Source organism: Triticum aestivum, chromosome 6D (assembly GCF_018294505.1).
Source record: "Triticum aestivum cultivar Chinese Spring chromosome 6D, IWGSC CS RefSeq v2.1, whole genome shotgun sequence".
Lineage (NCBI taxonomy): Eukaryota > Viridiplantae > Streptophyta > Magnoliopsida > Poales > Poaceae > Triticum > Triticum aestivum.
The window spans coordinates 229,687,916-229,703,496 of record NC_057811.1 but is presented as its reverse complement, the minus strand read 5'-3'; the positions used below and the strand labels follow the sequence as shown (position 1 = coordinate 229,703,496).

The 15,581-nt window shown below is 44.9% G+C and overlaps 1 protein-coding gene across 1 annotated transcript; it reads right to left on the bottom strand.

The window, feature by feature from the left end:
- Positions 1-5,077: 5,077 nt before the first annotated feature.
- LOC123144522 (NADPH-dependent pterin aldehyde reductase) lies at positions 5,078-10,528 on the bottom strand. Its single transcript, XM_044563710.1, has 5 exons — positions 10,199-10,528; positions 6,460-6,529; positions 6,094-6,287; positions 5,830-6,002; positions 5,078-5,260 (listed from the first exon to the last, which is right to left on the bottom strand). Exons 1-5 carry the CDS (start codon positions 10,433-10,435, stop codon positions 5,191-5,193), a joined length of 744 nt encoding a protein of 247 aa, XP_044419645.1. The 5' UTR covers positions 10,436-10,528; the 3' UTR covers positions 5,078-5,190.
- Positions 10,529-15,581: the final 5,053 nt, after the last annotated feature.

Here is a 15,581-nt window from a genome sequence, read left to right as displayed (position 1 = left end):
AAAGACTAAAAGTAAAGAAAGCAAAATAAATGGCAATAGAAATAGCTAAGTGTTGGAAGATTAATATGATGGAAGATAGACCCGGGGGCCATAGGTTTCACTAGTGGTTTCTCTCCAGATAGCATAAGTATTACGGTGGGTGAAAAAATTACTGTCGAGCAATTGATAGAATTGAGCATAGTTATGAGAATATCTAGGTATGATCATGTATATAGGCATCACGTCCGCGACAAGTAGACCGAAACGATTCTGCATCTACTACTATTACTCCACACATCGACCGCTATCCAGCATGCATCTAGAGTATTAAGTTCAAAAGAACAGAGTAATGCTTTAAGTAAGATGACATGATGTAGAGGGATAAACTCATGCAATATGATATAAATCCCATCTTGTTATCCTTGATGGCAACAATACAATACGTGCCTTGCTGCCCCTGCTGTCACTGGGAAAGGACACTGCAAGATTGAACCCAAAGCTAAGCACTTCTCCCATTGCAAGAAAGATCAATCTAGTAGGCCAAACCAAACTGATAATTCGAAGAGACTTGCAAAGATAACCAATCATACATAAAAGAATTCAGAGAAGAATCAAATATTGTTCAGAGATAATCTTGATCATAAACCCACAATTCATCGGTCTCGACAAACACACCGCAAAAGAAGATTACATCGAATAGATCTCCAAGAAAATCGAGGAGAACTTGTATTGAGATCCAAAGACAGAGAAGAAGCCATCTAGCTAATAACTATGGACCCGAAGGTCTGAGGTAAACTACTCACACATCATCGGAGAGGCTATGGTGTTGATGTAGAAGCCCTCCATGATCAATGCCCCCTCCGACAGGACGCCGAAAAAGGCCCCAAGATGGGATCTCACGGGTACAGAAGGTTGCGGGATGGAATTAGGTTTTCGTGGATGCCTTTGATGGTTTGGGGGTACGTAGGTATATATAGGAGGAAGAAGTACGTCGGTGGAGCAACGTGGGCCCCACGAGGGTGGAGGGCGCGCCTGGGGGAGGTGGGCGCGCCCCCTACCTCGTGCTCTCCTTGTTGATTGCTTTACGTAGACTCCAAGTCCTCTGGATCACGTTTGTTCCGAAAATCACGTTCCCGAAGGTTTCATTCCGTTTGGACTCCGTTTGATATTCTTTTTCTGCGAAACACTGAAATAGGCAAAAAAACAGCAATTTGGGCTGGGCCTCCGGTTAATAGGTTAGTCCCAAAAATAATATAAAAGTGTATAAATAAGCCCATTAAACATCTAAAACAGAATATATGATAGCATGGAACAATAAAAAATTATAGATACGTTCGATAAGTATCACGACGTCATCACACGTTCGTAGTCGGATCGTTAAAGTCTACTCCTCCGAAAACGATAATCACCATCTCATCGAAAGACGGGACACCTTTGCCTCTATCACTCTTGAACTATGTGCTTAGTTTGATATTGTCAAGGATTTTGACCCAGAGCTTGTGGTCCAGTTATATGCCATGGTACCCTTTGGTACGGATGATGACCAGACTCTCACCTGGATGACTCATGGAAGACGGTTGGAAGCTAAGTCGAAGCCATTCATGAACAATCTTGGATATGGTGATGAGGGGCTTGAGAGCTCTCTTGGTCTCCGCCCTCACAAGGGACCTGGATCAGGTACATTCTTATTTGGTGGGCATGCTTCTTATGTGCATGAAGGAGAAGGGGAAGACTTGCGTTCTGGATGTTTATCATGTTATGTGGTCTGAGCTTCACTCTACTGTGTTTGACCGGAAGGTGCCCATCTACTCGCCCTATCTCTTCAAGATTATTGAGGACACTTGGGCTGCTCAGTTCCCAGGGGAGCATCTTGTGACTAGCGATCTTGTATCACATGAGATGATTAAGCTGAGGCAGAAGGAGCACTGGGGTGCCGCTCTGGTCATCCCTGAGATAGAGATTCCACCTACTAACTCTGCTGAGGATGCTGAGCCTGACTATGTGCCACATACTGAGCAGCCATCTTGGGCTACAAAGCTCAAGAGGAAGGTGAAGAAGCACTTTTGCTTCCAGACTGATATTCAGAAGAAGATGTACAAGGCACATGTGGCGGATAAGATTGCTCGCCAGTGACAGATCTTGAGGATGCGACAGCTCAACATGGAGGTTGCTAGTGGCTCCAAGAAGAATATCACTTAGGAGGAGTGGATCTCCAAGCACAGCAAGTGGACAGATTCTGATGATGAGGTCACTTCTGCTCATCGTACTCCTGCAGCTGATGATGAGGAGATTGTTGAGGAGGATCTCGAGGATGATCGCGAGGAGTCTGAGCAGGAGTCCATGGATGAGACCTCGGAGTAGTACTACCACCTTGGCTCGTTAGTCCCTCTTTGCCCTTTTGGTGTCTCGATGCCAAAGGGGGAGAGAGTTTATGACCGGGAATTTGCTTTTCTAGGGTATTGCCAGTCACAAGCTCGTTTTGTTTGCCTCAATTTCTTGCTTGTGAACTCTTTTATCTTATTTGCTTTCGTGTGACACTTGAGACTATGTGTGTATGGTGTGAGACATACATTATCGCTTATCCATCCTATTATGTCTTATTATGTTAGTATGTGATGCTATGCTTATTACCCTCTTATCTTTATGCTCACATGCTCATACTTGCATCTATGCTTAGATTCATATTATTTTTGTTGCAAGTATTGCCTAGTCTAAAAAATATAGGGAGGTGTTGATCTTAGTGTGCGTGCTTTACATTCCAAAATCATACTCAAATAGTGCACACATCTAGGGGGAGCTCGTCTATATTTTGTAGTCTTTGGGTTTGCATATTATTCTTTGTTATCTTTGTGCACATCCAGTATTGTCATCAATCCACCAAAAAGGGAGAGATTGTTAGGGCATATTTCTCCCTTAGTTGTTTTGGTGTTTGATGACAATGCAATTTGTGGACTAATCATGTGCATTGAGCATTTAAGATATTCAATCATATGGCACGAGACAATTTATTCCCCTCGGTGATTTAGAGTGAAGACGGTTTACTTCCAGCGTTTCTTTTTCAGTGGAATTAAGTCGTAGGAAAACCGTACTATTAAGAGGGGGTCCGTTTTGGAAAGGATAGGGTGGAATCAACACGTGCGCATTCCCTTTGCACCCAATTTTCCTTCCGACAACTTGGAGACCTTTCCTTCTCTGCTTGGGCTTAGCAGAAGCACCCAGGCGGTAGTACCGCACTTGAGAGCGGTAGTACTGCTTCAGTGGTACTGCCGCATTCCAGTATTGCGGCCTCTACCGCTTGTTTTGGGGTTATGTGATGCTTTCTTCTTCAGCGGTAGTACCGCTCATGCGGTACTACGGCTCGTACTACTACCCCACTACCGCACTTCTCGCTGTAACCCTGGAGATTTAAGCGGTAGTACCATGGTTGTAGGGCGGTACTACCGCTCATGCGATACTTCCAGTTTCTATCACCGCTCGTACTAGCACCTATTTTTCGCTTTTGTAACCCTCTGCCGCATTTGCGGTAGTTGGGCGGTAGTAGCACGCAGTAGTACCGCTTCATGCAGTACTGCCGCTCTACCCCCTCCACTACCGTTGTTCCACCGTAATCTGCAATACTTAGCGGTAGTACCACTGGTAAGAACGGTAGTACACCTCCAGTAGTACTACCGCTTCTGTGATCCGCTCACTTGCACACCACTACTGGAACTACCGCACTAAGTAGTAGTACCGCTCCCCCGAGCGGTAGTACCACTTGAGTGCGAAATGGGGGCAGATAATAGTTGGATTCTTTCCCACTATATATAGGGGGTTTCTTCATTGTTGCACCCTAAAGCTTATTTTCGCCCGATCTTTCTCCCTAGCCATCAAATCTTGTTGATTCTCTAGGGTTTGCTTGAGAGGGCCTCGATCTACACTTCCATCAAGAGATATTTGATTCCCCTCACTAATCCCTTGCGGATCTTATTATTCTTGAGTGTTTGGGCACCCTAGACGGAAGAGGTCACCTCGAAGCTACAATCCATTGTGGTGAAGCTTTGTGGTGGTGTTGGGAGCCTTCAATTATGTTGTGGAGAGAGCCCCAACCTAGTTCGTAAAGGTTTGATCGCTGCCTTCAAGGGCATCACTAGTGGAATCACGACATCTTGCATTGTGCAAGGGCGTGAGGAGAATACAGTGGCCCTAGTGGCTTCTTGGGGAGTATTGTGCCTCCACACTGCTCCAACGGAGACGTACCCCCCCCCCCCCTAAAGGGAAGGAACTTCAGTAACACATCCTCGTCCCCATCGACTTCACTTGTGATTATCTCTTACCTTTACTTTGTGCAAAATAATATTGTGTTCTATCATTTGCTTGTTCGTTGTTGTTGAACTCATCATATAAGTTGTCCACCTAGTTGCATATCTGGACAAGCTATTTGTTGATAAAAATTGATAGTTGCCTATTCACTCATCCCCCCCCTCCCTCTAGTCAACTATATGGATCCTTTCAATTGGTTTAGAAGGTAAGTAAATTTTAAGGTGATTAATTATCATACGAGAATGGTTGCATGAAGGGGTGGGCGGAAGCAAAGTGTAACATGAAACCTTACTATCTTTTTAAATAAAAAAGTATAGAAGAAGTTTTTGGCTTTCCTCTTTTCTTCATTTCTTAATTTTTATAGTTTTGCAATATACAGTTGAACAATTTTCCTTCCCAAAAAAACAATATTCTAAAATATATTTTTCCACGTTTAGTATGTTTTTAAAATATCCTCCTTGAAAAACAACTGCCGGGTCTTTGGGTGAAAACCCAACTAGAAAACCAAAGAAAAAAAATAGAATACCAGTCACGGGCGGAGTGGCCGGCCAATTTGGGCAGGTCATCAGCGAAGGCTCCTCTGTTTGACGCCCACAGGCGTGAGCTCTCGCTACAAGCGAGGTATAGGCGCTCCCTTCTTCTAGTGCCAGTTGAAATTAGATATAATTTTCTTAGTTTGGCTTGGGCTTTGAATTCTTGGGAAGCAGTCCGGGAAGCAAAGCCAGCAGATAAAGATGTTCCAAACAGCGAATACACAGCTCATTTTCAAACAACGGTTAGCCAAACCAACGAGCACAAGTACATGAACCTTTTTATCTTATTACTACAACATAATTGATATTCAACAGCTGCAAGTTAAATGTCATAATTACTTGAGAACCGATCTGTGATTAATACAACATTGCTACAGCATCATACAGTTAGTGAGGCACCATTATCTTCCAGTGAAAGGCTTAGAATCATTGTGGCTGCCTTGGGTGCCCTGACAAACAGCAGAAATCGTCTGGTTAATATGATTAGTACTTCTGGTTATAAGCTGTAACTGAAGCACGATACTTTCAATATGAAAAACACAAGTTGTATATCATAGCTCTAAATCAAGCAAATAATAGCAGACTCCTAAAGATTCAATACTTCAACAGTTTGTTTTTAACAATCTGTTCAACAGTATGTCCTTTGCCTCAATGGCATATTCAGGAGTTGAACGTGTACTTTACTTAAACAAAATACATTTACCCTCTGAAACATTAGTATGACTCTGGATGATGTACTGCTGGAATGTGGACACAGCAGCATGAGTCAAGAAATAGCATGGGAGATCGATCCAATAGACTACTCAGCAGACGCTAATGTGTTGCTAATTATGTTATTTTCCATGCCTCCTATAGGGTATGAACTCCAAGCAACCTTCTTCCATGAACTCCTTTCCCTAGTGTAACCTTCCTTCTCTAGTTTGTTCGGATTTTACTATTTATATAAAAAAATAATGAAATACATATGCTCATTTGTACAGTTGAGGAAGGGGCCAAACAGAATTCTACATAGATTTACCATTGCTCAGTAGATTGGTATAACGCAGCTGAACTTCCAAAGCATGAAGTAAGCATGTCGGTATTCACAACACCAGGGCTAAGAGCAATTGCTGCCAATCCAGGAGGCAACTCCTTTGCTAATGAGCGTGTTAAACCTTCAATAGCCCACTTTGAAGCACAATATGGAGCAACCTGAAACAACGTTACGCAATTTGGTATGTAATGAAGATCTCACAGTTACCAAATATAACCAGTATCAGCACAGCCTTTCATTTTGCCCTACCTCTGCAGCAGCAGACCTTCCCCAACCAGAGGATAAATTGATTATCATCCCATGTTTCTTCTGTATCATAAGTGGTACAAAATGGCGAAGTACATTTGCTGTTCCTTTAATATTTGTATCAACCACCGTATCAAATTCTTCTGCTGGAACATTCCACGTTTTGTTATTCTTGTTTATTGTACCAGCATTGTTTACTGCAGCAATCTCTCAATAGTTAGACTTCTGGAGAAATCACATTTTATGTATATTAGAATGGAATTACAAATATGTGATTTCACAATCAACTTTAAGAAAGAAAAGTGATTATTTTCATATAGTTCCAGATGGCTTAAAATGCACATTTGTAGAGCAGAAAGTATAGCAAACCTATGATATCAGGAATTTGCTTCCTTTCCACAACAGCCTTTGCCAGTTCACCCATGCTGCTGTCAGACCTCTACAAAGAAGCACAGGAAGAATACTTAAGAATAGAAATTATTTCAACATAGGAAGCAAGTGAGAAAAATAGACCACATACATTACACTTTGCTTATATAGCAAACCTAAATGCACCATTCATATTTCATAAATTGTAGTGCTACTGACATTAATGCCATGGGCATTATTCAAACTTAAGTTAATATTTAGTATCACAAGTTCAATATCCCTGCTAAATTTTCCCTTCACTGAAATCTTCAACGAAAGCAAGAAGACTGCTCACATGACATGTGAATTCTTGATGCTTTCGAGACAAAGGAGCTCATTAGCCTCTGTAATATCAATAAATGTCCAGCAACTATCATATGGTATAAAAATGGAAGTAGAAAGTTAGCAACCATGACCAGAATTAGAATACTGGGATTGCCTCGTATTGTTAGTCCAAGAGCCAAACAGCCCCATTGTCAACTATGACTACCACAGTTTGACTTCCTCCATGCATCTTTCTTCTCGGCCACCAAATCAATGGAACCTATCAAACTCCTAACTCACAAGATAAAATAGCCTAATCAGCATGACCTGTTGTCATGCCATCCTCCTAGCCATCCTGCTGTCTTCTGCGAGCACGCGGATCCTCCTCAATGGTGACCCTGGGCCCCCAATCTGGCACCGCCGAGGCTTCCAGCAAGGCGATCCGCTGTCCCCACAACTTTTCGTCCTTGCCGTTGACGTGCTCGGGTGATTGATCAAGTGTGCCGTCTACCTTGGTATCCTGCAGCAGCTGCACCCGCGACGCTCGATCCTGGCAATCTCGCTCTACGCGGACGATGTCGTGCTGTTCTGTCACCCCTCACCGGCTGAGATCATCAAGGTGAGGGAGATCCTACAGCTGTTTGGCCATGCCTCCGGGCTCCACGTAAACTTCACCAAGAGCTCAGCCACCCTCCTCCACTGCGACCCCGACAAGGCCGCACCTGTTGTACAGCTCCTGGAGTGCCCAATCGTCGACATCCCCCTCACTTATCTGGGAATTCTCCTCACGGTGAGACGCCCTACTGTCGCACAGCTGCAGCCGCTTGTGGACACGGTGTGAGGGCAGCTCCCGTCGTGGAAAGCACGGCTCATGAACAAGGCTGGACGCCTTGCGGCGGTCAAATCCGTCCTCTGTGTGATCCCCATGCACCCGATGCTGGTCTTTGCACCACCAAAGAAAACCATCAAGCAGCTCGAGAAGACTGAGAAGGGGGTTCCTGTGGGCTGGGCGCGAGGCTGCCAATGGCGGCAACTGCCATGTTAATTGGCGCCGGACTTGCCGTCCAATTGAGCTGGGAGGCCTTGGCATCCCTGACCTGGAGCGCACCGGGCTGACCCTTCGTCGGTGATGGCTCTGGTTCAGCCGCAATGACTGCAACCAGGCATGGAGCAACTTAGACCTGCGGTTCTCTGCTGAAGAGCGTACTCTGTTCTTCGCCTCCACCTCTATGGCCGTGGGCGATGGACGTACCACCTTATTTTGAGAGGACCGATGGATCGACAGGCGCTCAAGTCAGCCAGATCGCACCGCAGCTTTACGCCTGCATCTCGAAACGCCGCCGGAAACTGAGGAGCGTCTCTGATGGGCTTCAGGCTAACGCTTGGGCTCACGACATCCATGGCACGCCGGGTGTTCACGATATCGGCCAGTACATCCAGCTCTGGCACGCCGTTGGGCAAACCATCCTGACCACGGAACCCGATCGCCTCCTATGGAAGTGGACTGCGAGCAGATCTTACTCTGCGAAATCCTGCCATCAGGCCACATTCGAGGGTTCTCTGCGAAATCCTGCTACCAGACCACACATTCCAGGCACCTCCTGGAAGTTCATTTGGAAGAACGGGGCGCCCCCTCGGGTGCGCTTCTTCCACTGGCTCGCTGATCAGCACCAGTGTTGGACTGCTGACCGCCTCGCACGCTGCGGCCTTCAGCACCACACTTCATACCTCCTCTGCTGCCAGAGCACCGAGATGATGCACCACCTGCTGCTCTGCTGTCCGTTTCCCAAACAGGTTTGGCAGCAGATGCTTCCCTGGCTCCGCATGTCTTGCACGCCGCCAGACCATGATACTTCCCTTCTGGACTGGTAGCACGCTGCAAAACAGCGCACCCCTCATCCCATGCACAAGGGCCTCGCCTCCATTGCCTTGCTCACACCATGGATGATCTGGAAACACCGTAACGAATGTGTCTTCAAGGGCGCCCGATCTGGACACACTGTAAAGAATGTGTCTTCGAGGGCGCCCAACCTTCAGTCAGCAGCCTTGTTGAGAAGATTAAGGATGAGGCGGCGCTCAAGGCCAAAGCAGGTGCTTCAGGGCTTCGCAACACTCTGCCCCAGACCTGGGATGTACATTAATTTCCTGCATTTCTCACTCCCTGTACCTCCCAGGAGGACTGTAACTTGAACTCTGCCTTTTCAATGAAAAGAAACGCAGAAGTCTCTTTGCATTTTCTCGAAAAAATCAGCATGTCCAAACAGGTCATTAGTTTCAAGCCATGTCCTAGGGTACACATCATGTTGCATTCATTTGCAGCTAAAGTAAGTATCATTAAGCTAAAAGCACTAAGTCCCAATTGATTGGCCAAGGTACCGGATAGCAACAAGACTCTGCACCCACTCTAGCAATGTAGGCATCACGGGATTGAGCTAAAATTGGCGACTAAAAACCAATTTCTCCATGTATATTTCTTTTCAACCACCAAACCAGCAGAACTTATCAAACTCCTAACCCACAAGATAAAATAGCCTAATCAGCATGTCCAAATAGGTAAGTTTAAAGCCATGTTCCACGGCACAGATTGCAAACACTTGGAGCTAAAATAAATCCTAGAGCACATAAAGTATTATTGTTCAACCAGCATGATTCATGAAAGCAAGCATGTAGCTACCAGACTCAAGACAACCCCCCAAAATCACATCAAACATCAAGCTAAAGATACAAAACACACGAAAATCTTTATTGGTTGGCTGAAGTAACATAGCAGAAAGATGTTAGAAATATTAAGTGATCGAATGGTGAAAATGTTAATTACCATAAGTTAAAGTGGGCCCATTAGTTAATTTTGGGATTAAAAAAAATTAACAGTAGCAATTTGCGCCTGTGAATGAGGGGCTAATTAAAAATATGGTTCCCATGTCATATACAGCACTATATATAAAGGAGGGCATTCCTGCACCTATCTGATCGTGGTATCGTTTAGGGTAACAGTATCCTCCCAAATTTACTCCAAATCCAATCAGGAGTGCACTGGACGTTGATGTGTTGTGATCGACTACGCCACTCCAATTCGTCATCAACCTCGGACACTACTTTGTCAAACGAGATGGCCTCTCCAAACGGAGGTATAATTATTCTACTACCCTCTAATTTCTGCATTATATCAAATTGTGTTCATGTATATCAGATAAGATCCGATTAGCAGTTGCACCGCCTCAATAGATCACTGGTAGTAAAAAACTACTCATATCATATTCGTTTATGATCCAAATTCGTTTATTGTACGAATGGACAGATCGAGCTAAAATTGTTATCTAAATTTTCCTATTGTATTAAATGAAAAAGGTATCTCATATCACATCATTCAGGCACGCCCTGGTACAGTACAATCAGTAAGCATGAGGTCAATAGGAAGAGGAATAGAGTGCATTACGACGTCGGCGACGGTGAGAAAGTGGCGAGACGGGGAACCCATCTCGGCCTCGAGGGAGCGGATGGGATCGACCGAGCGGCCGCAGCCGACGACGGCGTGCCCCCGGCGCGCGAGCTCCAGAGCTAAAGCTCGGCCCAGCCCCCGGCTGACCCCCGTGATGAGCACCGTCCTCGGCCCCGCGGCCGCCGCTCGCGCGGCTGCCGCGCCGCCCCCGCCGCTCTTAGGCCCCGCCGTCATCTCGCCTCCCTCCTCTCGTTGGCTCGTCCGTGTTGGAATGCAGGCGTGGAGAGAGGCCCGTGACCTGGTGATCCCGATATTTCGCTCTTCTCATGCGCCTGCGGCCCTAAAGTCTGTAGTTCGTACACGTTCATGGGCCAATGGACGCACGTGGGGCCCGGCCCACTCCATTTGGTTGAAAGTTTTATGAAAGAAGTCCATATTTCACCCTCAAATGTGGCCTGAGGGACAAATAACCCCTTGAACTCCAGTTTGGTATGATTTTGACTCCAAAATCTTTAAAACCAGGTAAATATTTCCTAATAGGTTTTGCTGCTGTTTTTAGAGAAATTAGCTGGTTTTAAAGGATGAGTAGGCGATGACTTTTGACGTGGCATTGCCCTGCTTGTTGTTGCTTGCACCAGACCAAACGAGCTACTGCACCAGATGCGGCTGTTGGTCGCTCCTTCCAGATGGAGCCGCCACCGCTCCATTAGCCCCACATGCCGCCGTAGCGGCTGTCACCTTTCAAATATGTCGCCGATCAGGGTTGCGCCAGACGAGCCACTGCACCAGACCAGGCGAGCCGCTGTTGGTCGCTCCTTCCAGACGAACCATCGCCGCTCCATTAGCGATCCAAACCACACGCCACTGTAGCGGCCGCCACCATTCAAATCCGCCGCTGTTCGGGGTTGCGCTCGGCCGTGGCGCATCAACATTGCTCGCCTCCATTCAGTTTAAGGTGAGTTTGTTGTTGTTTCTGTTCCAGCTGCCCATCCAAGGTGAGAGAGAACCTGATCAAGATGATCCAAAGGATCCCCTTCATGACCTGAAAAACAGGAAACTTCATCAGCTTTCGATAATGCTTTGGTACTGCAAAAAAAATAGATCATCGGTATTGTACAATATTTCCTTCTCCTTCCACACTTCTGTTAATTTTTTTTCTTTTAGCATTGCAGCATCTGCCTTGTGAGAGATGAAGTAAACTAGTTGTACAAAGACTTGTCTACTACGTATATTATTGAACACATAAATGAAGTTTCTGCAGTACAAAGAATGTAATTTCTATTATGCAATTGAAGTACAGATAATACTTTTGCAGTGAATATGCAGTGAAACCCAACTGATTCACCTACTCTCATCCTCCCGATCAAGTAAACGAGCAGTAAACGACGACGGGTGATGGGCAAGTGAATTGGAAGAACTTATAAGGCATGTCTTCTTTACTATGATACATGCTACTATCCATCTTTCATGATGGCGAGCAAACATGAAGTTGACTACATACACTATGATACATTACCTTTTCTAAATTTCTGTTAGTAACTGAAATTGTTTCTCTACTAAAAATGTTACTGAAACAAGTATGATCTGCTTGTTTCAGCAAAAGATGGTGATCAGAGAGTGAGTGAGTGGAGATACAACGAGACGACAGGGACCGACTGGTGGTGGTCGGAGATGGGGTGGACGCCGCCAACTTGACCTTTATTACAGATTTTGCAAACCGATCGTGACAAAGCCAAAGCCAACACCGAAGCCACAAACCTCACCGCCGACCGAAAATTCGCCACCTGAGGTTCAAACACAAGAGCAACAGCTAGATGGTGCTAGTGAGCCAGCCAGTGAGGAGGAGCATGGGAGTAGCCTGCGGCCGAGCAGATGGACACCGACAAACCAAGTAAAATCCCCCCTCCAACAAACCTCTTTCTCACGCGCCATAAAATCCATAATCATTGGCGAAACATATATACAAAGAGATGGGGAGCGGGTTCGCATCACGTACCAGATCCATGGCTTTCATCCGATCGTGATTTCTTCCTCTCAATCAAGGGATGCGTCGGCTGCGTTGATTGTGCCCTCGACGGTGACAAACGGTAGAGGAGGCAGAGGAGGCAAACCGAACAAAAAGAGGAGGGCTTGATGCATTCAACTGTCCCAACCCAATCACGCCATGTCAGCTAGGCATAATTCTCGCTACCCACCATAAAGCCACGCCACGTCAGAAAGTAGTGTCCCAAAACCAGCTTAAATCGAACCAAAACCAGCTAAGGGGGAGATTTACCCGGTTTTAAAGATTTTGGGGTCAAAATCATACCAAATTGGAGTTTAGGGGCTTATTTGTCCCTCTGGCCACATTTAAGGGTCAAATATGGACTTCTTTCAAGTTTTATAGATATTGGAAGTTTTATTATGGAAAAAATGAATCGGGTCCATAGGTTCACTAGCTGTCTCTCTCAAAAGGATAAGTAATTGTGTGGTAATAAATCACAGTTGAATAGTGATTAATTGTAATATTTATAAGTAATACCTATTCATGGCAAAGTTAACATATTAGTATCACATCCGCGAATCTATGGATTATTATCTAACCACATCTATAGCTAGTGCTCCATCCAAGACCGCTATTCAACATGCATTTTAAAGTATTAAGTAAAACTGAGTATTGTAATAAGAACGATGACATGAAGTAGATAATATATCATCTTCACCCTGTGTTCAAAGGACAACTACGCAACCATCTTTTTATCCCTAGTGCCAACAACATAAATACAAACATTTTCTTACTTGTGTTGGAAATATATTAGAAAACAAAAAAATCGGCCTACGGATCAAGTTCCCAGGATCACTGTGAAGACTATGCATACAAGTTTAGATCTGATCTTACCAACAACGAGTTGCAGTGAAAAAGAGTTGGTGAAAATCATCTTGAAGTCCCTCGAACCGTCCCACTAACAGTTCACTCGAATAAGAATTGGACGCACGATCCATCTATGGATTGCATGCGTACGACACCGGTGATCCAACAACGTTTCGCCGTCCAGACACTACATACAAACACTTCCTTGATGATACGTGTTTGTCACAGTAGGTCACGTTTTCTGTCATGCATGTACATCCGTGACAATTTTAGGACCAAAGCAAGATGGTCTTACCTGTATTGTCATAGAAGTGTTTCATGACAATAATCCATTTATCATCATGGAAGTGTTCACTTCTGCAATGATAAATTGTGCATAATGGAAATAATTTCATCAAGGGTAACCGACATGTGGTAGCGACTATAACGGGTCACTGTTAAGCTATCAGGTACCGGTTTTGGATCCGATATCCGACTATGACGATTTTCCATGTGTCAATTTCTCATTCGCCAATGGAACCACGTGAGAGCTCTGCACTGCGACAGATGCCATCCATCCAATGGACGAGACGCGCCTATGAAACTTCAACACATGGCAAGGTCTAATAGTGGCCCATTTAGGTTAAAAAGGCCGGCCCAATAACGACCTACTTGCACATGGCCCATTTACAACCACGACCCATAAGGAGGGTATCAATTTGATCCATCGCTGGCCCGTTGTCCATTGAACAACATTGCGGCCCATCGGTACTTTTGGCCCATTATCAGTCCGCTATGTATATGGGGCCAATTACGGCCGAGTGTGTTTTCGTCCTCTTAGCGGCCACTGCTGGAATTGGGCCATTTTTTGTCAAGTCTATCTTTCAGCCTTTTACCGATCCGTTAAAGAGTTGGGTCATTTCCTGGCCTGTGTAACTTTCGACATGTTAATAGTTGACGGTACACTTGGGTCATTTGCCTGACATGACATTCAGCCTATTAATGACCCATATTCTCTAGGTCACAATTCCGGCCCACCCTTACTTTCGGCTTGTTAAAGGCTTGTGTAGTACGTCGGTGCATTTATGGCCCGAGCTAGCATTCAGACTGTTAACAACCCAACATGTAAAGGGGTTGTCTCTGGACTAAGGACTGGCCTAAGGTAGGGTTCGGCGTGCTAATGGCCTGTGGGCCCTCTGGCACATTTCAAGCCCAAGCTTCCTCTTTGCCTACTAAAAGCGCTGGGTATCTTATGGCCCATTAAGGCCCGAGTGGCCTGTTAACGACCCGTGGCCTGTATGGGCCAAATAAGTCCTACAGTTTACTTCGGTCTGTTAACGACACATTGTTACTATGGGCCCACATTATGACCCACGATGGTTATGGCCAGTTATTTTGGGGCCTTCATTGATTTTCATCTAGTTATTTTCAGTGTGCTATAGGCCCATTAGGACCCATATTTGTTTGAGTTGCATTCGAAATATCAACAGCCAGTTATGGGCCAGCCCAATTATGGCCCATTACGCCTCTTCGCCGGTTTGCATGATTTGGCTCGTTGGCCTCCTACTATGCTTTCTGCCTACAAGCAAACCGATGAAACCAAATGCATTAACTAACAATAAACCTACACTATACAAAAATGTCTTGCTATTTTCTAGGGGCGTTGGCTACCCATTAAAAACAAATGTTTATCCAAAAATCCATCTCTACACCCGAGCTCATCTGCACCCATGTTGACGAAAAAATAAAAACAAATACTAGAAAAATTCAAAAAATTCCAAAAAAATGTGCGGTGGACAATTTGATGCGTGAGGTCCGCTCCAATTTTAAAATCATTTGGATATCTGAGGAGCTCTTAGCAAGAAAGACAAATTGAGGGTCTGCAAATTTTTTTACTGTTCTTGTACTATTTTGGCCCGATTTCTCTTTTTTGCTGAGAGCTGCTCAGATGTCCAAATGACTTGAAATTTGGAGTGGGCCTCACGCATCAAATTGTCTACCGCACAAAAAATTGCATTTTTTTGATGTTTTTCTGATTTTTTTTACGAATTGTTTTCTAACCGGGTGCAGATGAGCCTGGGCACCAAAACGCCCTACTCATGTTTATCGCAACAAAATAAAGTATAGCCATATAACAAAAGGCCGTTTGGCATAAAAGTGTACAGTTCGGCAGATAAATGCACCATCAGAAGTTCAAAAGCACATATCATTTGACCTAACTGTTACGGTTTCATGTTGTAGTGTCTGATGGAGCACCATAACCTTCACCTTCATTTCTCATAGGCTCCTGAACAACAAAGAAAATGTCTGATAGTCTGTCTTCAAAACCATGCATATCTTCTCAACATTTGTCAATGGTTGTTCTTGTTTCACAAACGGTCTTTGTTACAGGTTGGACTTGTGTCTGGAGCACAGATATCTCATTCTGTCGAGTTTGAAAATCTTGTTCATGAGGCGGTTTGAAAGAAGTTACGCAGGAAGGTGCTTTTGGCACTGTTAGTGGAGAGATACTGACTCACTGCAGCAAGAGGTAACATTGTGTTTGTGGTT

What these genes read in the sequence shown, in the direction of transcription:
- LOC123144522 (XM_044563710.1), bottom strand. Translation starts at nt 10,435, where the DNA reads ATGACGGCGGGGCCTAAGAGCGGCGGGGGCGGCGCGGCAGCCGCGCGA. An exon ending in GCAAATTCCTGATATCATAG is followed by an intron (nt 6,288 to 6,459) that starts GTTTGCTATACT and finishes AGATTGCTGCAG; the next exon opens with TAAACAATGCTGGTACAATA. An exon ending in GAAGGTCTGCTGCTGCAGAG is followed by an intron (nt 6,003 to 6,093) that starts GTAGGGCAAAAT and finishes ACGTTGTTTCAG; the next exon opens with GTTGCTCCATATTGTGCTTC.